Source organism: Gavia stellata, chromosome 8 (assembly GCF_030936135.1).
Source record: "Gavia stellata isolate bGavSte3 chromosome 8, bGavSte3.hap2, whole genome shotgun sequence".
In the NCBI taxonomy this organism is placed as follows: domain Eukaryota; kingdom Metazoa; phylum Chordata; class Aves; order Gaviiformes; family Gaviidae; genus Gavia; species Gavia stellata.
Window position 1 is genome coordinate 29,546,806 of NC_082601.1, and position 22,342 is coordinate 29,569,147.

At 40.0% G+C, this 22,342-nt stretch overlaps 1 protein-coding gene across 1 annotated transcript in view; it reads left to right on the forward strand.

Annotated features, from left to right (window-relative positions):
* Nucleotides 1–22,342, forward strand: part of PARD3B (par-3 family cell polarity regulator beta) — a 427,904-nt gene that overhangs the window by 328,825 nt on the left and 76,737 nt on the right. The window contains exon 20 of the mRNA XM_059820147.1: nucleotides 15,400–15,696. Within this exon, the coding sequence (XP_059676130.1) occupies nucleotides 15,400–15,696 (297 nt within the window). The remainder of the gene's footprint in view (nucleotides 1–15,399; nucleotides 15,697–22,342) is intronic.

Below are 22,342 nucleotides of genomic sequence, written 5' to 3' on the forward strand. Positions count from 1 at the left end.
TAGGGAAGCTAGTTCTCATAATGTGGGTAAGAACTGTTTGGGAAGGTGATGAAAATCAGTGGAAGGAAACATTACCTGACTTGAAGGTAATTCAGTTCTCTTGCTTAGTTGTTGACTGTTCACCTAGTGATGATGCTCAGTAAGACAGTAAAGACACGTTTTACAGCTTTGTCCCAAGATTTAGTAATTCTCTAATGTAATTCAAGTCCAAGATTTTAATGCACATATTGGCAAAGAAAACCTTGGGGCACATCCACGCCATAGATCTTCTGCTTCTATGACTTCACTAGCTGCAATCCTGCACACTTGGTCTCATATTTATAAAACCAAGCTTCACTGAAGCTTACTAGAACGTAGGCATATTTTCAAAATTGTGTTCTTGAGAGTGTAATGGGTATATGTTAAAACTACTAGGGATTTAAAATTAGAACAGTCTACAGAACTGTTGATAGAAATGTAGCATGTTTTGTCCTGATACCTGTGAACAAACCCTGTATTTAACAGCTTGAACAAAACACGAATTGCTTTTCTAACATTTAACCTTTTTAGAATTAACTTAAACACGCACCTAATTTTACCTTTCCAAGATGAGCTGTATAAGTAATTCTTGTTCAGATCCTCAATCCAATAATTACAATATTAAACTCAGGTTTTTTGCTTAAACTTTAGTTTTCTTAAATGCTGACTACCTAAATATTTCAGGATCTGTCATACTAACCGATACTATGATTTTTAATCTGACAGTTTTTTTCAGAGGCCAAGCTGTCCATTTTGGATGCTAGTGGAAGGGGTCAGAGTAGTTGATTTTTGGGCTGGGTGTGACAGGATTAATGATCAAGTGCATTTCAGCATCTTAGCAGCTGTGGACCTCGCATGGTTTTGGGTGTTGGTTTTGCATGCAATATATGCTTGGCAGCTCTCCAAAAAACAGAATACTGTTCCAAGATCTCAGCTGAGAAATATTTTTCAGTAGGAAGTGTATTTCCAGTTTACAGTAGTAAGCTGTCTCTCCGAGTTTTGCAAAGAGTTTTTTGATTGGTGTTGGATAGGTGCAATAATATCCCACAAAATTCTAGGGATAGGCCTGCTGTAAAGGGTGCAGCCTTCTTCCAGAAATTTTGACAAGAGTTACAGACGTGCAGAAATGTCAGATGTATTCACTGCACAATTATGGGTTGGCTGTGCAGTACAAACTCAGTGACTCTGGCTCTGACAGGAAACATCAGATCTTATGTACGTGTGCTGCATGAGCGTAAGTCCATCATGCTCAAAATAGGTTGGATTTCCTGCTTGCACAGAGAAGGAGTTGTACAGTGCATGTGCAACAAGTCTGGCACATCCAGAATGTGTTAGAGCTAGTAGGCGTATGCAGACAGAGTACACAGCATTCACTCTGTAGTGCAGATGCTTCCCAAAAGGATTGGACTTCCTTGCACATTGGTCCTCAGCATAGATTTGCCTGGCAACTCCTTTTATGGGCCACCAAGTTTCAGATTTGAACCTTAAAAAGTGAAAATAAATCTAGCGTTTCTCTAGCCTAGTAATTTCTACTTCCATTCCACATTGTCCTAGGCTCGGTTTTCAGTACAGCTCTCTGTGCTGCCTTGTAGCTGCAGTTCTCTGAAGCAGCTCCACATCCTGCACTGAAATGCTGACATCATTATTTTTTTACGTCTTGTATTCCCTAGCAATCCTCACCAAGATCAAGGTCTCATTGTGCTCATTGCTGTTAGGAAAGCTTAGGCCTGACCCTAAGCTCTACAGTTGAGGTAGAAGAGAGGAAAATCTGGCAGGGAAAAAAAAAAGCGTCCTGTGGGTGGGAATCTGACATGGAGGCAGTGCAGCTGCTTGTCCAGGTTCCTAAAAAGTCCCTGTCAGGCTAGGAATTTGTTCCAGACTTCAGCCCCAGGCCTCCTTTCTTTTCAAAGCCAGTACTTTGTTATATGACTGTTACTTCTGCAGGCTTCAGCTGGTTAATGGGAGCTTAGGATGTTAGGCGTTCCTTGTTTAGTAATAGCCTTATCTGTGTCCAATTGAATATGAAGTCAGCATCTCCTCTAAATTTCACTATTTTCTTCTTCTCCCCCTACCTCCCTTAGCTTTCCTTGTGCCACAGCGATGCAATGTCACTGAAACTTGAATGGAGAAAGTCAGAAGTTATTACACAGATAGTTTATGAGAACAGACTTAACTGGTGATATAGTTCTCTGAGGTGGTGGTTTGTCCTTCCTGACACAAGTCAAGTGGTTCGTTGGACTGAGGCCCTATTTGAAATAAACTCATCATTTTGTTCACGCTTCAAAGAGTTTGGCTGTAATCAAGCATGTGCTCCAAAGGTCTGGAATCTGCCCATAAAAGGAAAAAGCAAATGCTATGTCTGAGGTTTATTTTGATCAAGCTGAGTCAAATCTGTATTTTTAGTGTGTTCTGTGTAAATTACTCAGAATTTATCATTTTAACAACAAGATGTTCACTACATAATTAAATACTGGAAGAGATTCTCTCTTTTCTTTCCCTCAAAACAAGATTTCTCTTCCTCCCTTCCTCCATCTTTTTCCCACTCATTTGGGCATGCTTTTTGATTTTTCCAATGTTTAAAAATCATTGTAATACAAACTAGATAAATATATTAGGCACTTGAGTTTTACACATAATAATTTGTTTGCCTTTCAAATGCAAATAAAGGGACTATCAATTGAAAGAAAACTATTTTTTCCTGTTTGTTTAGCATTATTTTACTGGAATATTCGCGCCGAGACCAAAGTTTCTCTTCCAGCAGAGTCGAACATTTCCTTGACATCAGAATAAAATTTCACAAAATTAAGCGCCTTGTTGAAAACAGAGTGGTTTTCAAAAGTAGCATATGAGTTGGTGAACAAGGAGGCACTCTGTGTAAAAAAAAAAAAAAAAAAAAAAAAAAAAAAAAAAAAAAAAAAAAAAAAAAAAAACTCTGCACTTGTTTGTAGTAGTAGTTTGTTGATTTGTTAAAACAGTCTTGGTTTTGTAGTCCACATTGCAATTAAGTGAGGGCTTTTTTTTTAATCGTATGATGTTTTTGAGTAGAGCGTTAGAGAAGCAGAAGGAACATCTGGCCCTTGCTTTCTGAATGTCTGAACTGAATGCTTAAGTTACAGTGAATTTCAAATTTGGGTAAGAGTAAATGGCTTCAGTTTTTAGATTAAAGACTGAATTTCCTTTACTTTTCGGAAACCTTCCAGCGATTGAAGGGAGCTTCTCTCTTGTCTTATCAGCTCTGATGTTTGTTGCCTGTTCCCATAGTTAAAAAATCAGTACATATGTTTTTGATATTTGGCAAACAGAGGTTTAATTTTGCAGCTGCAAGATCCCTGTACGAAGGGAATGTATCTTACAGAAACAACATTTAGAGACCACTTACATATGAGAGAATACTTGTGAGTGAAACTCCATTCCACTTCTGTCAGCATTTGTTTCATTATATTTAATTACAGACAATTTGTATGTTACTGGAAATGAAAATGAAAACAAGAATAGCTGCATGCATGGCAGTATGGTAGAAAAGCCAAATTGTTTTGAATCAAAAGTTGAAACTCAGAGTTTTACAAAAATGAAAGCATAATTTTTGAGTGCGTAGTACATCTTAAGAGCGCGCTCGTACACACAAGCATTGTTACCAACCCCATGTAGCTTTTGTGCCTTTGTTACCCACTTGCCAAGTCTAAAAGTGTTGTTATGGCTGTTTATAATTCATATTGATCTCTGATAAAATGTTGGTAATTGCTCTTCTCACCATTAAGCTCTGTGCTAAACCACATGTTTTTGTGACTCCTGAGCTTGTGCATCATTATTTATTAAGGGTTAATCCAACATGGTATATCTGTTCATTGAGTATTCCTGACTTTGCAGCACAGCTAGGTCCTGTGGTTTAGACAAAATAAAGTGTTGGATGTGATCCCAGTTTTAATACTCCCAATTTATTATAACCATTGAACCTTGATCAGATCACGGATTGGATTGGATCCCAGTTTTTTAAATGTCCCAATTTATTGCTGGCTTGCAACCCTGATAAGAATACATATTTGATTAAGGCTTCAGTTTTCAAAAATTCCGGTTAATTACTTTTAGATTCTTATTAGATCATAGCTGTGTAGTATGGTATGTTGAAGTTATGAAAAAATTACTGGATGATGTTGCACAGGTCAAGGTCATAGTTTCATTTTGTGCTGACAGTATGAAGTTATCAGATATCTGTTTATTACTGTGGCATCACTTGCACTGGACAGGAGGACAGATTAATCCCAGCCCATTGATTCTGAATGATTCTCATTTTAGATCCGCTGCTGCTCTGCATACCAGAACATGTAATAAAAGCCTACCGGTGAACATTGAGAGATTGGTGTTTGGTTGTGAGTAGCTGAGGTAGATGGTTCTTACCTACCTTCCACAGGTTGTGATGTGGCATTTAGAACCAAAGAGCAATTTTTGAGCTGCTTCATGTGGCTAATCCACTGCTGAAGGACATTTTTAAGACAACGTTAGGCTGAGACTTGATCCCAGATTGTCCTAGCTCAAGAATATTAAGAATTGAGGATAACAGAATGGCACATGGAATTGGCCTTTTTCTTTAACTATCACAGTACTATTCCAGGTATCAGAAACTGCTGGAAATGGCACTTTCCAGGTGACATAGTCGTGCCCTCTAAATTTAAGCACCAAACTCTCATCCAAGCCATTTAGCGTCCTTGGTTTACCCTTCATTGAGGCCCTGGTTTCACTTTGCTCTGGAGACCAGTCTGCACAAGCTGTGCCACCTGCCCACCTAAAAGGTCAGAGCAGCTCCGGGGCAATGGCCTGGCTCTTTCTTGCCTAAATGGGCCAGTGTGTGGTTCTTGTCTATATATATGGGAGTTTTATGACTTGACGCTTTTTAAAATGACACTATAAAACAGAAATACTGCTGTTAGAAACTTTCACAGGCCAAACTAATACAGTGAAACTAGCCAGTGTACTAGCCAACCTGGGTAATAGAGTGCTTTCTAGGAGACAGACTAATGGGGCCTAGGGATTTCTTTGATGCAGTGCTGAATGTAGGTCAGCTCTTGCCTACCCCAAAATCAATAAGGGCATAGGAATGACTTGGAAGCTGCATTTCATTCCTTGCCCTTCCGTGTGATTTATGACAGTCTATCATAAATCTTTGGCATGCGCTTTGAAGTCGTGCCACAGCACAGAATTCCTGTTCTCAGTCCCTTACCAATGGGAAAAAAATGGAAATACACCTTGTGGGGCTAGACAGTCAGGGAGGAAATCAGTTTGCATGTGCAATTCTCCGTAGTGAGCTTAAACCAAAATAACTGAAAGTCTTAAAGCTTTGTCTGTTCAGTCAAAGCTGGGTTTTGCTTTCTTATCTGGGCCTGTTGATTAGAAACAACCTGTGAATCCCAGAGTAACAGATGGAGACTGTTCCTGTTCTTTAACAGAGTGGTTCTGTTCAATAGGTTCCAGGTTCAATGTCATGTGTAGAATAAAGAAATGTGCATAGAATATCATGTCACAGGGAGCCAGGCTTGCTCCTTCCACTACTAGGATTTCATTTAGATGAAGGCATAATTTTTATGCAGTTGCAGAGATGGTTGAGTGAACTCATGAGGTCTCACTAGCTAAGTGGAGCTGCGAGTATCTATGTAGGAAGTGTTCCAAGAAGACCCACTTACTGAAGGAGAAGGCCCCGGGGACTCAGTAGGTGTCAGTCTTCCTGGGTCTGTTCCGAGCTGTGTTACTGCATGTGGTTGTGGATGTTGGGTTTTCATGAGACGTTAAATTAACGTTGTGTCTTCCCATGGTCATTGCAGTGTCTCTGGTATTTTTCTTAAGATAGTATTACAGTCCTCAGTGTAGAGGATTGTAGATTGATATCTACTACAGCAGTGCTGGAGCTGAGCTAGTCAGTGGCAGTAAGTTCATAGACAGATCACAGAATCATTAAGGTTGGTAAAGACCTGTAAGATCATCAAGTCCAACCATGATGTCTCTGTCTCTCCATAGTTTTTCTGCAGGTATACTGCAGTTACTTTATACTTGTTCACTGTTTATCTGATGAACTTCTCTGAAATAATTTGCTTGATGTCGTGGTTGGAGAGGTGAATCTGTGGCTTTGACTGCGATTGGTATTGTTTCCACTCCTGAGATTAATGACTACATGTTTCCCAATGACTAAAATATAAGCAAAGTTGTATCTTGCTTTATGGGAGTATTCTGTTATTTTGATTCTCTCTTCATGATTATTTGTTCCAGAACAATTTAATGTTATCAAAAGGAACTCAGTTATGATGTGCACAGCATCTTACTTATCTTTTTAATGGAAAAGTACAAATTACAGCAGCCTGAGAATTCCTTTAAATCAGTGTTGAGAACTAGGCCTGCAACTTACCTATGGTCTGCAAAGTCCCTGCAGACTCAAGGCCATTTTGCAGGAGGAGCTTGGAGCTCTTAAAGGCCTCAGACTGTCTCAGGTGAAAGATGCCAAAGTAATTTTGACAAAGCTGGAATGATTCCACTATCTAATCCACATTGTCACAAAACAAGGAACATCCTGTTGACAGGAGGCTGAGCAACCTCATCTGTGCAGTCAGCCTTGCTTTCAGCAGCAAATTGAGCAGGGTGACCTTCAGAGGTCCAAGCTAAATTTTTCTAATACTGTCACTTCAAAAAATAACTCAGGACAGTTGTGAGTAAAGAAAATTACATAGTGTAGTAAAATACAGAATATAATATACTTGGCTTTTCCAATAGTTGGCTTTCTGCAATCTGCTGCATTTCACCCAGTGTGCAACTAATGTGGACAAAAGAGAGACAGAAAAAATTCCTCAGATTTAACAGCAAAGGTAAAATCCTTTTCTTACTGAAGTTCACGGGGTGGGGGAAAAAGCACTGACCTCATTAGAGCCAGGATTTTCTTTAGAGGGCAGGATCCTGTCTAAGTTGGTAATCACTCCCTGTCACATCTGAAATAAATGGAAGAACATTAAGACCTCAGTCTTGTCTACCCGAGGCTCACTTTCCTCATTTTGTGGCATGAATGGGCTATGTTTCATCTTCAGTTTGTCATAATCTTAAATTTTAAGGTCAGTGTAGCTCTTATCTCCTTCTTAGGTTTTTTTCTTTCTTCTGTTTCTTTACTTACAACCCTCCAAAGGCAGCTTCTTTGGCCAGTTCAGCATTATACGGGTATGGAGTAGTTATCTAGAACAGGCAGTATTTTATGTTTAGCCCTGGTGGGTTTTATCATTGGGCCAGTTAATGCTGTTATAAGATCTATCTCATTTAGCCCGAGTTACAGTCTCTTACTCCCTTGAATTTGTGGCTTGCCTTTTTTATTTCCAAGACTGTTCTTGTTTACATTTACATATACTAATTATGGGGGAGATGATGTTCAAATCCAGCACAGTAGAATGAGCTGGAATGAAGAAACACTTGCATAGCTTATCGGGAAGAAGTATTTGACAAATATGCCTCCAGTAGAATACCCTGAAAGGTAATACTAAATTAGATATCATTTGAGTCTTGATGAGTCCATATCACATGTCCTCAATTTACTGGCAAGAGGTGGATTTTTATTTTATTATATTTTTTTTTTAGCTATGAGCCTTGTCTGCCTCTAGAGTTTTCCTAGGTGATGATTGAAAAAATACAAGTGAGTCTTTTCCTGATAAAAGATGCAAGTTTGAATAAGATTGTTAATGTTATTATAGACCATGCCTGTCTGAAAAAACAATTGTGAAATAAAAAAAAATTAAAAGCACTGTAGTGAAATTATCTCCTCAGATATTCAAGTGAAATATACCCATTCCCATCAGTGATTATGGCTTATGAATATCTGAAGGCAGGATGTATTCAGTCCACTATTATGTAAATGAATGGAAATACAAGATTTTAGTTACCAAAATATATTTTGCTAGCAGCTAGAAAGGAATTAAAGCATTAAACCCAATGGAAATCTAAGTGACCTCCTGCAGAAATAGGCTGCTTTCCTCTAGACAACCCATTACTCAATATATGTATGAATTAGGTAAATGAGAGACAAAAGGAGAAATGTTATGTAAAATCACAGTTGAAGTATTAAGATACTAAATCAGATGTAAATTGAGTAATCATTGCAGTATGTAGATCTCGGGGAGAGTCACATGAGTGGGGAAAAAAGCAATGAAGCAGCTTTTATTCTGCCGTTCACAAGGAACAGCCAAATAAGTGGAAGAATGTTTAGCCTCTCAATGATCTCAAAAGAGTTAAAGGATCAGCGCCTTTTTCAGAGTTGAGGTGTACCTCAAACTGATTGTATGCACACCTGCTTACCTGCTCTTATTCTGCTCCTCTTATTGCGAACAGAATAGAAATTATTCTAAAAGACTTACGGCCCTGTTTCTGTTACACGTTGTGTCTTTGCTTGTTATTCATCCTTCTCCCCCAGGGAACATCTTTCATTGGCTTAGCCAGCATCTTGCTCATTCATATACCTGTTTGTGCTTCCACAAAGTCTATTGCTTTTAATCCACCATACAAGAAATGTTGCTGTATTCACCTGAAGTATAAAACAAGGTCCCTTTGTGAAATACGCTGTTTTGGTCAGCAACTGCATTTTCTGTCCTATGTTTGGCTACTTAGATTAGGTACCTGGGGGCTCAACCCGTGTCATTCTTTGTGCTCTGCTCAGTACTGAGCACACAGTCAGTGCATGGTAAGTAAAAAAAATGTTGCATCACTTTTACACTTTCCCTGGAAAGTCAGAAGAAATAGGATGACCCAGAGCTCATGGGGAGTGCAAAGGAGGAGGAGTTCAAACGCCTCAGGAAAGGTTGTGCTTTTTTGTCATGAGCCTGTTTTGGTCAGTTTTCCCCATCCAAAACTATTCTGATGTGAAGTGCAGCCTTGCAGCTCTTGCAGTAAGAGAGCCCCCGGTCTCTCCTGGGCCAAGCTTCCCACCTGCAGTTTTTACACTGTGGCCAGATCTAGTAGCTGTTGGTGCCACTGAGTTGCTTCTCATGTCTGCTGTTGGGCAGCAGGCACCCTGTCCCTCACTTGGCGGTGGCAGAGCCAGGAGGACGTGCTGCTTCAAGTTTTGTCCTGTTCCAAGGCGGTGGCTTATTAGACTGTGGCTCACTGCAGAGGTCCTCTTGAGCTAGGGCTGGTGTTGGACCTCCAGAACTGCAAGTTGGGCTGCATCCAGTATCTTGCTGATTGTTCCCCATTGAAGGCAGTCTTTGGGTTCCATGGCTTTTAATGTCCCTGGCCGCCTTTGGGCTAGTGTACTGGTAGCATTAAGTCCTGCATTACAATTTTCACAGAGGCTTAGAGCACTGGGTTTAGAAGCTTCAGCATTTTCTTGTTCCCCACTCGCAACCCAGCCACTCACCCAGCTTCCGCATGGTGGGCAAAGAGATGAGGAGTATGTCTTATGGCATTTCCTAGTGCTCTCAATCTGCTCCCAAAAGCATTTCTGGGTCTGCTCCAGAAGTCACTTCTGCTCGGCTCTTCTGGAGTTTTATTGAGGTGGTCCCTATCCCTTCCTGCAGCTGCCTCACTCTGCGTGCGCTGCAGTCTTTTAAGCCAGCTTTTGCCTGTCAGTGTCTCTGTCACTGATGTCAGGTTAAAGCATTTTACATTGTGTTTGTCACAGGCAACGAATACATATGTGGTCATTGACAGTAGCTCAGCAGAAACACAATAACTTGTTAAGCCACAGTAACTCAATCCTGTGTCTGAGCTGCAGCTGGAAGGAGCTGTTGGGGCTGTTAACCCTTTTTTTGGCTGCACTCTAGGTTTACGCATCTTTTCATGTGTTAGTACATAAGAAATCACCATATATGATTTGTGTGGATATGTCAGACAGAAAGATTGTTTGAAGGATAAATGAGAGCATTTCCTTGATTTATAGCTTTGGGGGTGTGCTACTGAACAGTATGTGAGGTAGCACTACTTCCAGAAGTACATTAGGTATATAGGATCCTGTCTTCATTTGACTTCTACAAATAGGATGCAACATGTTTTGGAAATGTTACCTATAGTTCTATTGAGGTTATATATTTTATCAAACTATTATTTTTTTTCTGAAATTACCTGTTGTAGAGAAAGGTTCTGGTGATAGCTAGTGGGTCTTGAAAGCCACAGAAAAGATTAGAATAGGATACGTGTTTGGATGCTGTTGAGAAAAAGATAGGTCACGGGGGGGGGAAGACATTACTTCATATGGCACTTCTGTTGCCTGTCCTCTGGCTGCTTGTATGTGAAGGCTTGTGTTTTTACAGAAACACAGCTAAGGGAAGTTGATGTAGTTGTCGTGCAGTGATTTAACTGGAGAGCATGGTGTTCAGGTGGCGGAAGAGAGCAAGCAGGATTGATATGGGATACCCAAAAGGAAATATATCTAACTTCCCTTCATTCTGTGTGAGTTTTTCTTTTCCCCTTTCCCTCATCAGGAAGTTTATAGAAACTTTAGTGCTACAGTAAATTGTTCAGATGGTGACCTGTGCCTCTCCTCATCTCTGGTTTCACTGCCAGCATCATGGTGCTGAGTGACATTTTATCTTTTGTCACAAATTTGCACCAGTTGTTTAACCAGACCCATCCTGTGCTGCGAGTTCGGGGCTCTCTTGTAGTAATTGTTTATTCATAATAACTGTAAGCTGGTTGCCATGATAGTTGTGTTGATTTGGAAGATTTTTTGTGATGGAGAGTAAAGATAATGCTGTTTCAGATAGGGAGAAATGCAGAGGGAGGTGCAGAAACTGTAAACAACTAGAGTAGGATATAGCAGAAGTAGCCTGCTTAGCAGGGTTGGCAGAGCATTATAGGAGTGATGGAAGCAACAACACATTCATTTTTTGTACATCAGTGAGGAACTCCTGGGCATCTACTGAGATGTGCTATAGAAAAGATTGCTTTAAAACTGGGTGAAAACATGATGCTGAAACACAGTGAGGATATTTAAAACTTCACAAAAATGTAAAGAAACTTTGAAGGTGAAAAACATAAGAGAAGGCATGGAAGGACAGGTAAACAGAAAGAAAAAACAGCCATCTGGTAGTTTGTTTCCCTATATTTGAACATTTGGATTGAAATGAAAAAAGAGATCACTGAGCAAATTTTATAGATTTGTGTGGAAGAGTGAAAAGGAAACAAGAAATATTAATGCAATTATAATAGCCATATTGAAAAGATGAAACATTGGTCAGGAAGAATTACACATAATCTGGTATTGACTGGTCCATATAATATAGAAGGGAAATAATTGTTCTTGAGCAGGTTCAACTTATAATAGTGGCAGCAATTGAAGATTGCATTCAGAAGGAGAAGTTGAAGAAGCTGGGCTTGTTCACAGGAACAAAAGAAAATTGTGGTGACCTAATTCCAGCTTTTGTTGTGCAGAATGTACCAGGATTGATAGCAGGACAAATTACTCTCACTGTCACACATGAAAGCAAGATTCACATGATGCTGCTGTGCTGCACTACTCTTGCCTTCAAACAGGTCTTAAATACCTAGGGAATAGGTGATATATTGGTCCAAAGAACATTATGGCTCATCATTTTCTGAGAAACTGCTGTGACTCTTCTCAGGACTGTGTGCTATGCCTTCTGCACGGGCATGTGATAAGACCATTCCTTGAAATGCAGTGTCCTCCCATTTTTCTGCCTGTATCATCCCACACAGACCTGTGTGTGCCGTGAAACTTGTACCTCATATGATATATTCCTGCACTGAAAGTTTAGGCTTTTTTGGTCACTAATTGAGGGTGAAGCCCTCCACGGTTTCCCAGGTTTTTAAGAACATTTGGTGCTTTTTCAGAGTTAATCTGGAAGACAGCAACAATCTCAAAGTGCTTTATGCATTTTAGTAGAACAGGACTGCTTTAGTAGAAGAAGAGGCAAGGAGTACTACCAAACTGACAGAGTTATTGGGTGCAGGAGCTAACAGTTACTTGAGTGATTTGATTTTATTTTTTTTTTTTTAAACAAAGGTAGTGCCTTCGTTTTACATTTCTGACATAATCCCATGTGGAACACATAAAATATTAATCCTTCTGCAAGACGGGTTGTCTTGAAGTCCCTATATGTATAAAAGATGGAAATCAGCAGCGTAGCCCTCCCGCCCTGCTTCATTGATGTCTGAGGCCTTATTTGCAATGGAAATCCATCCCTGTCCTTATAGTGCGATAAGTGCTCTCAGGCGATGGGCTACCTGTTTTTTACATGAATGGACCAAGTGATAACTTTGCCCCAAATTCCTTTATGTGAATGACGAATGTGGTGTTTCACTCACAGATACGGGCAGACTGGCTCCCTCCACCACTCCCTGCTGCCTAATCTCTCTTTTATCTTTATTCACAAACCCTTGGAGGATAAAGGCTTTGCACACTTTCAGCTGCTCTCTAATTAGGACTCATTTGCTAGCAATGGTTTGTGGTTTAAAGAGAAATGCAAGCTGACCACTGCTTTTTAGTTTCTGTTTTCATATACAGCTCCTCAGTGTTGACTTTCTCCCCATACAATTGTCCATTGCTTTATGAATAAAAGCATGACTTTTACCAAGGTCTATCTATACCAGTGTTGCCATCAGTTTCACGAAGAGTAAATTCTATGCTCCATCGTTCTGCAAATGCCATTAAACTCTTGCTGTCCCAAGAAGCCATCAGCCAGCTAAGTTGGTGCACTTGGCAGTAAAATGAGAGAATATGTGCCTTACTAACTGAGTTGATCACATATTGGCACCAGGCTATGCCCTCCATAAGATTCTCCAATAAAATCTCCCTTGTGGATAGAGTCAGAATTGTGCAGAATCAAAGGCTCATTTCGAAGTCTGCGACTTCTTCAAGACACTGCCTTACCCTGGGTGAGGTTGCACTTGAGCATAGCGCCGGTCCTGACCCGGGCCACCATTTGAATTCAAAATAGGGAGTGTGTGTGGCATGAAAACCTGAAACAAAGGAGAAGTGGAGTGAAGGTTATGGGAGGAGGAGGAGGTAATTGCACAGGGAAAGAAGCTCCAGAAAGAAAAAAGGAGGAATTCTTAGGAAGCCTCAGCGTAGAAACCTGAGAGGGGTTACAGATATAGCTTATTTCTTCTTATCATCCTTTCATCTCTAAGAACTGCTGTAGTAGATTACATTAAGACTTTGTAAGTATTTTTAATGATATCTGAAGAAAAATTAAAGAAAATTAACTCACTGGACTAGGGTCAGGAAGTTGAGGAAAAGCAGAAATGGTGTGTTAGGAAGATGATATTCTCTCACATGGTCTTTATAGTAAAATATTTCATAGAATCATATAATATCTCAATTTGGAAGGGACCTGTAAAATCATCAAGTCCAACTCCCAGCTCTTCCAGGGCTACCTAAAACTAAATCATATGGCTAAGAGCATTGTCTAGACACTCCTTGAATCCCGATAGGCTTGGTGCCGTGACCATTTCCCAGGGGAGCCTGTTCCAGGGACTGACCACCCTCTCAGTGAAGAACTTTTTCCTCCTGTCCAATCTGAACTTTCCCTGATGCATAGCATCATGCTATTTCCTTGTGTCCTATCAATGGTCACCAGAGAGAGCAGATCAGCATCTCGCCCTCCGCTGCCATCCTTGAGGAAGTTGCAGCCTGTGATGAGGGCACCCCTTAGCCTTCTCTTCTCAAAGCTGAACAAACCAAGTGACCTCAGCCGCTCTTCGTAAGTCTTGCCCTCGAGGCCTTTCACCATCTTGGTTGCCTGAATAGTTTGATGTCCTTATATTGAGACGCCCAAAACTGCACACCGTACTCAAGTACTAGAGAGGAGAAGGGTCATCTGCTTCACTGAGGGAAGGCAGAGAGGATAGTAGGCACCCCCATGACTGTCAAGGACTGTGTCATATGCAGGCTCATCCCACTGTAAAGTATGATTACATTTTAGGTGTTAAAAACTAGCATCACCTCTAGATATGTCCTAGCACAGTTAATGGAGAGGTCTAACTGGAAAGCATGCATGATACACATTAATGTACTGATTAGAATTATCTATGAACCTTTTTAGCGACAAATAATTTGAAAAGTATTAGCATTTATTTTGATGATACAATTCTAATGAAGCAAAATAAATGGTACGAATCCCATTCTGCACTTAATAGCTCCTGTCTATCAGGCTGGAAGCTCCCAATGTGCTCATCTCTTTCTTTAGGGGATCATTTTCTCCATGCCTTTTAAGACTTTCTCCAGAACATCTTTATCTTTCACTGTGCAGAGTCCTGAGGCCATTATGCTTTACTGGGGTAAACAAGTCTGCTAGAACCTTTTGACTTATCCTTCTATGGTACAAATTATACTATTCTTTCTACACTGCTGCTGTACTTCAGATAGTCAACAGCAAACGTTGACTTCTTCTGTCAGGCACTGCATCTCTGTATCTGTCTTCCCTTTGTTTTTTCCTGCATGCTCCATTATATTCCGTAAAAGCTATTTATTATGTACTGTGGTCAGTATTCTGCCAGATCCATCTCACTGCATTTAATTATGCTGTGTTGAAGAGTAGCTGAGCAGTTAACAGAAGTTGCATGTTCACAGAGCCTTGCTATAGGTTTTTTTTTCCTCCTGCGTGAATGTGGAATCATTGAATATCAGACGAGTTTGAGATTTACCTGAATATGTTTTACTATTCCAAAGAGATTACACAATGGCCCTGATTAGCAGCAGCATTTTGCAATACCACTTAAGGCTTTATCACAGTGGAGTACTGCCAGTAATAGTCTTTAATTCACTTATATGTACCAATTCATCTCTGTCAGGTTTCTATTAATTTCTTTACTGTTTTACTTTGTCCCTATCCCCTGTATAATAAGGCATGATTTCCACATTTATGTAGCCAAAATAAAATAAAAACAAATTAAATCTTCAGCAAATTAACTGTGGTCCTTTGATTTGAGACAACTGTGCCATCTCTCCATTTATGTTCACATTTAATCCACTTTTCACAAGTTAATGTATTTAGGAGAATCTAGGTGGGTCAGGTGACCAAGGGGCAGTAACCATTTTACTGGCTAATTTAGATAAAAAGTTTTAGGATTGGGTTAGGTATATTAACTGCAAAGTGGAATTAAAAAGTAGAATTAAAACAGTATGTGTTCATGCATACACATACACACTTGTGAAAAGCCACACTATATTCAGCATTAATTTTTTTCATCAGAATGATGACCAACATTACAAAGGTGATTGCCAGAGATAAAGAACAAAATTGCTGCATGCACCATTTTGTTTTATCTGGCACCTGTTTCACAGAATCCTGGAAGATCTAAACAGTTGGGTTTGGGGTTGGTGCTCCAAATTTTTGTGATGAATCAGTGTCTGTGGTTGATGTTGAAGCAGATCCAACTGTATATTTGTTCTTTCCTTTTCATTGGTAGGATTGGTGCAAAGCATCAAGAGTTACGGCAAAAGCAACTGAGAGGCCTGAGTGATTATTCTACTGGTCCTGGAGGACCTGACATTGATGATGATGAGATGGATCCAAATTATGCCAGAGTAAACCACTTCCGAGAGGCTTATCCAGCAGCAAGCATCTATAGGCCATCATCACCAGCAGTAGCAGAAACCTTTGTATATCCCCGTGATTCTCCTTCAGGACCCATGGAGAGGGAGCACTTGGAAGGACTGTATGCAAAAATAAACAAGCAGCACTACCCACAGACTCCTGGTGACAGGTAATATTGCCAGCTGGCATTACAAACAATGATAGCTTGGTGGGCAGGGAGCCTGGGGCTAGGTGGGGGGGCTGTTCAGATGCCCCAAAGCCCTGTATTTACTGACTAGAAAGTCATGGATTTTCTCTTAACTAAAACCATGATTTGCTGCAGCAGTACCCCCAAAGCATCTGAGCAAGGCAGCAGTCAAACAGAAATCATTAAAGAAAAGTCCATATTTCACAAACAGAATGAATGAACTGACTCCAGTTCAATTTCTGCACTGCTGAGAGAGTGTTTTTCCCTCTTTCAATTGGGAAAAGTTCTTACCCTGCAGCAAAAATAATCTCTGCTTTCAGATCCCTTTCGATCCTGCTGATCATCAAGTGCCTATTAATAACAGGTTTTGTATGATAGCATGATATATTGCATATGTTTATGGTTTAGTTTTCCCCAGCTGTGTGATATTACGCACTTTCAATTAGGTTGGGGAGAGGACTGGGAATCATGGCATTTTTATGCAGACTGTGAAGTGTGGCTTCACAAGACTGATTGCCTTTCACAGCCTTTCCAATAACCAAGTGGGAAGGAAAGAGCAATTTTTAATCCTTACTGTCAAGCTTCCAGGTTGATAGCATTAAAGAAAGATGGTCAAGTTTTTCCCTGGGTTAAAAAGAAAACAGAAATTCCTTTGAGTTGATGATGTACCCACCATTATGGTGATTTTAAAACTGGTTGCTTCTGGAATTTGGGGCTAAAAGAACATGAGACTTCATTATTATCATGGTGTTAATATATTGGTGTTGAGTTTTTCAAACTAATGTATGAGTGTGTAGGCAAGATATACAAGTCTGTGAAAAGAAGAGCTGACAGAGTAAGACATGGGAGGGTTGAGGAATTGTTCATGCTTTGAGTTCGTATTACAATCTGTAGTGTCTCCCTATAGTCTCAATCTGTGCTATGTGATACCACACTTGTTAATTTTGGAGAAATATGTGAGCACAGATATAGGAGTGTTTTCAGTTTGTGGCATCATAGTACTTTAAAAATGTCTACTGAGTCATTGTTATAAATAGTAATAAAACCCTTCTGACATAAATGTAAGTTTGTAGTAGGGAGTGGGCCAAGTATCTTTTTCACCTAAATACAGTATGGTAGAGATCTTTCCAAACATAATGACATCACTAATTTTTTTTCTTCGATACTGTTAACTCTTTCCCTACTGCATAAGGATGAAGAAGGTGAAATAAGACGTAGTGATTGCAGCTTTTTGCCATCTAGCAGGTTTTGCTTTACTAGAACAGTTTCAAGGCGATTGTTACTGAAGTCGCATGAACGTTTGTATATAGCGAAGGGGTCAGAAACTGAGTTCATGCTAACTCAATGAACCAAGATCTGAGAATTCCCAGCAAGAGCGAGTCTAAATGCAGGTTCATATATTTTTCAAATATAAATATATACAGATGTAACTCAGTTGGAGTAAGACATTGTCGTAAAGGTTGCTTCAGAATTTCAGTTTTAACAGGACTTTATAGCTTTACATTTTAAAAATGTCACCAGTTTTGCAGTGCGGTCTATACATTGTTTTTCCATACAGCAAAAAGAAATGCTCGAGTCTTTCCCTCAGGCCTCTTTTATTTGATTGCTTGTATTGTGGTTGTAACTGCACTGAATGAACTCTTGACTTGCTATGTGGACAAGATTGAAGTCTCAACCAGGTTTGGATTCGGTGTTGGGATCCTGGATTTTAGTGTGGATTTAGCTGTAATTGCATGATAGCATGATAACTCAGTGAAAAACTAAAACCAAAACTTGTAACGGGCAAGAAAAGTTACCTCATATCTGAGCTCGTGATCAGAAGTCATGCTGAGAGGCTGTTCCATCTGTGTTGATTCTGTACTGAAAGACAAACAGTCCACAACAACTTCGCTTTGTTGAATTTCTCAGGCATGTAGAGGCTGTTTAACCAGATTAGGAAAAAATAGGAAATGTGGGCGTTTTATTAGGCCGCCTTTGTTCTTTTTTTAAATCTTTCTTTCCTTTGTCTCAGAGACAAAAAGGTTGTTGTTATTCGCCAGCAGAAATGTGCCAAACGTGAATAATTTTATGTGAATTTATGCAGTGGGTCATGAGGTCTCAGCCAGCAGTTGTTGAATATAGTGGAAACTTCAAGCAAGGAAATCTTTCTGTGCTAGAAGGAGAATATTGAAAGGAGAAAGAGATGTGGAAAGAAAAATCCCTGGATAACATGTTAATTACAAAAACAAATCTGCTTTCAAGGGTCAAGTATGAAAACTACCTTGTCTACCTCAAAATGATGGGAAAGGGCTGGAATGGATGCTTATTAGCCAAACCAAAGTTATTTTGTGTTTGCAGGGCTGAACATTTATCAACACATTTGTCATGTAATAGCTCATGCTTTGGTCTTGCTAACGCATGCATGCTCTCTCTCAAAGTTTTGCTATTAATTTTACTTTAGATGGATGGCTTTTTCTCCCACCTCTGACTCTCAACTTGTAATATAGTGTGTGGAGACTTGATCAGTGGCTAAAGTAAATGGGTTTTCGGGTAGAACGGGGATTTGAACACAGAGAATAGGTTATTTCATTTCGTTCTGGCAATTCCAGTTATGTGTCATTATGATAGAGAATTAAAACTCATTGTTTGAAACAAGAAGTTCACTTTTATTTCATTTTATTTTTGCAGAAGAATGTATTAACATAATTAATGCCTTTTAAAATTTGGAGGCCTTTGTAAAGTAAGAAACTTAGTAGTCAGATAAGTGCTGTTCACAATTTGTGTCCACTTACCTTCCCTTTTCTCATCACAGAATCCATCGAGTGTTCCTGGTTCATTCTTCTCAGTAGATTCGCAGTTTAAACTGAGACTCTCCCTCAGTATGCAGAAAAGCACATGTACGAAGTCTGTTGCTTTAATCATTATGAAGTACGTTTGCTACCTCCAAGCACTGCTCCTCAGGGCGCACAGAGACCTGCTTCACATTGCTGTTTGCATATTAACGTCCCCTTTACCTACACTTGCATCTGCCATCTCAGGGGTTTTTTGCAGGTTTGCTTTGTATCTTATTTGCAACTGTTGTGTAACGTTCTTCTGCACTGCTTCACAATTGTTGAGTTTCATTCCGACGATGACTATATTCAGTGAAATAAATGTAATTTTTTGTGTATATTTTGCTGAAAGCTTTGGGATTCTTAACTGAGAGGTACTATATAAATGTAAATTGTCCTTATTAATGAATATAATGAAAGCATTAGCATGATCAGTGTATTCTGTGAATGTTAAGTTAAAGAGAGTGAAAAAAAAATTAGCTGGCGGAATCACACGTTTCTTTGTAAATCAAGCATTTTTCTGTTTATTTCTAATTAGCCACAATTTTCTGTAATGCAAATGGCATCCCAAAGGATGATGCAGCCTGCACAGCCACCTTGTGCAGCTGGAGAACTCACAGGGTCTTTGCCTGAGATGCTGTACGTTTCCCCAGCCTGTGGCAGAGGCTGGGTGATCTGTGTCCCATATGTTCCTGAAACGAGTGGTAAGTCACATCTCTCTGAGTTTAGTCATGAAGGCTGTACCATGACAGTGCTAAGTTGCACCATGGCAGAGCCTAGGTGTCAGACCAAAGCCAAAAGAGCAGATGCAGAACGCTATTATCACTTAAATGTCAGACATGTCACATGGTGCAACCCTTTCTCACGTTTCAAATAAGCAATTTCCTCTTTTTTCCTCCCTTGAACATGGTGCTGTCAAGCATATCCAAACACCCCGAGTACATCTCCAGAAAGGTTCTAGAGACTGCTCAACTTATTTCCTCAGCCCAGAACTATGAAACATTTGTAGTCTGATGCCAAACTCATTGCCAAGTATAATTCTTCATTTATTTATGTGTCTTATCTTGGGGAATTTCAAAGTGCTGGTCTGACAAAAATGAATACAGTTTTCCTTTGTTTAGTGAGAATAGATTCAGAGCTGTATCTTGTTGCAGATTTTTAAAAATACTAACAAAAAATCCAACGCTGTTTTATTACATACGAGTAGAGTCCAAAGCCCCAGTCTGATCCAGCTTTCCATTTTTGGAGATGCTTATTTGGGTCTCACTGTGCAAGATCTTATATTCTACGATGTTAATTAATTAATTGGAAAATGGATCTTCCTTATTTCAAGGTGAAAGTTTTGTTATGGAAACTTGTACTCTTCCAGAATGTTCAATCTAGCAGCATGCAAAGTTGAAAATGGGGAAATGAAACCCATACATCTGTGCAACCCTAACTCTGCCCCTCACGTCCCACCCTCAGAGCTGGCCAGAGTCATGAGAGAGAGGGGCAAGACATCGAGCAGTCTGCCTCTCCCTGGAAAGGACCAAGGGAAAGATTTGTTGTGCGTGTCCTGAGAAACCAAATGGCAAATGTAAGCTACGTGTAAACCTGAGAGGAGAGTAAAAAGGGTTTGGAGTTCTGAAATTTAGCAAAGGGAGCATTTTTTACTAAAAAGCAGGCTAAATGCTTGTCTTTTGGGCAGGTGTAGGTCAATCCAAGGCCATAGGAATCCAGAGCTGCACAGAAAAGGCTTTGTTCACAAAGGGCAAGTTAGGGTTGCCCAGGTATGTTACTTAGCCCTATGTTTCTAGTCAGCCAGAAACTGAAGTTTTCTTGTTCTCAGTACAAAGTACAGTTGGCATTGCTCACTGCGCATCCATCTATGACACCTTTTATCACTGAATAGCAAAAAAGCAATCCGCTGCTCTAGGAGTGGATGGTCCTTTACTCAGGAATAGTTATTCTTTAAGATGGATAGTGTGGAGGCAAGGTAGAAATTGAATGAGGCTGTGTAATATCTACATACCCTTTGCCACTATACCTTGTGTTACGCTGGAAAGAGAATTATGGTCATGCATTGAAATATTTTGATTTAGAAAGCATGGCAAGTATGAGCAAGCCATGTGCTTTCACTTACCACATAGCCTGTTCTGCTTGGTGTCCTAAAATCGTCTGTGTTGTTTCCCTGTCCTTTACTGTCCTGTACCTCCTGAGGCTGTCCTCTGACTCTTTTACCTCTGGAATTTATTTTTTCTGAAATGTACCACGGGGTCTTCTGAACCTTTGGCTGCAATCCAGTCGCTGTTCCCCATAATGTTAAAACCAGAAACTTAATGTTTGGCAGCTTACTGTCCTTCCTGGCTGATAGATTTCTGACAACAGTTACATGAGAACTGGCATTTGCAAGTACAACAGAGGTTCAGGGGTTCCTGGAGGCTCTCAGTAGAGGTGTCCTGCTCCTGGGAGCAGGGCAGTCCAGAAACCCCTTTGGCCAGCAGTTCCACAGGAGTGTAGGTTGTGCCACTGGAGTTACACTTCTGTGTACTACTACTACTGTGTTTTTTGCTTCTGATACTATTTGCGGTTTTCTTCCTCAGAAAGGACAGATGGGTACTACATACTCGCTCTGCTAACAAGGGAAAATGTTGAGTACCTGGACCTCCTGGGACATGTTTAAATGAGCCTTGGTTTTACTTCCCACCTATATGGGGAAAAAAAAATCTACTGGTAGCATTCAAGAAAAACTACTTTACAGATAGAGTTCACAGTGCTATTTCCCAGGAACCCCTCATCCAGATCCTTCCAACTTTGGGACCCTAGCCCTATTGTTCACTTCTCATGGAAACCCCAGATTTCATGGAACTCAGGTGACCCTGAGCATTTTAGACTGTGTCTAAACAGAAGGAAGTTGCCAAACTTTGACTAGAGCAGAGCTGCCACTGCCATGTAACGTGTGCATGCTTGTTCGAGGCCATGCATTCTTCAGCAGAAATAAATTATGTCAGGAATAGTCTGCCTGCGTGCATCCTGCCTGCTACGGTTTGCATTTGGATCACCTCACTTACTGACAGATGTGTAAAATTTTATATACTGCACTCCCACAACTCCCTTGTGACTGTCCTGCTGCAGATGCTGGTGAGCCTGAGTTCTGGCAGCTGTATTAAGTACTTGTATGCATTCAGGTTTGGGGTTTGTTTTTTTTCCCCCTCTAGCCCTGTCTTTTCTTATGTGCATGGAATTATTTTACGTTAATTCTGCCTATTTATTGGTAATGTCCCATTCTTTCAGTTGTTTGGATGCCAATGCAAAAGATAGGTCCCTGGAGAAAGAGCAGGTCTATTACTGGAAGATGAGACCATACCAGAGGATACAGAGTGAAACGCAGATGGTGTTGTCAGCCTCTTAAATGTACAAGTAAAGACAAAATGAGATCGTCTATGCAGCTGGAATGAAATCATATGGCCTTGCATGTGTTCCTGCCATAGCGTATTTCCTAGTGTGAGCAAGAGATGCTAAATTCTGTCTTATGCAGGATGTTGTTTGACCAAAAGCTCATACTTGCTCCTTTAATCAGCAGCAGAATAATATGTGTATGTATTAACTTTTCTCTGCACAATATTTTTTTAACAAAACACTGTTTAATTTTAAATGCTAATATGTGTGTGCAGTTAATTAAGAAGCCAGAATTGACTATAAGGCTGGTAAGCTCCAAGAAGAGAGAGGAAGATCATTTCACTTCTGCTCATAGATAGCTATTTGTGAACCAGATGATAATGTGCAAAATCAAGATTTCGTAAGTGGCATTTTAAATAAATGGTTAATGGCTGAAGATT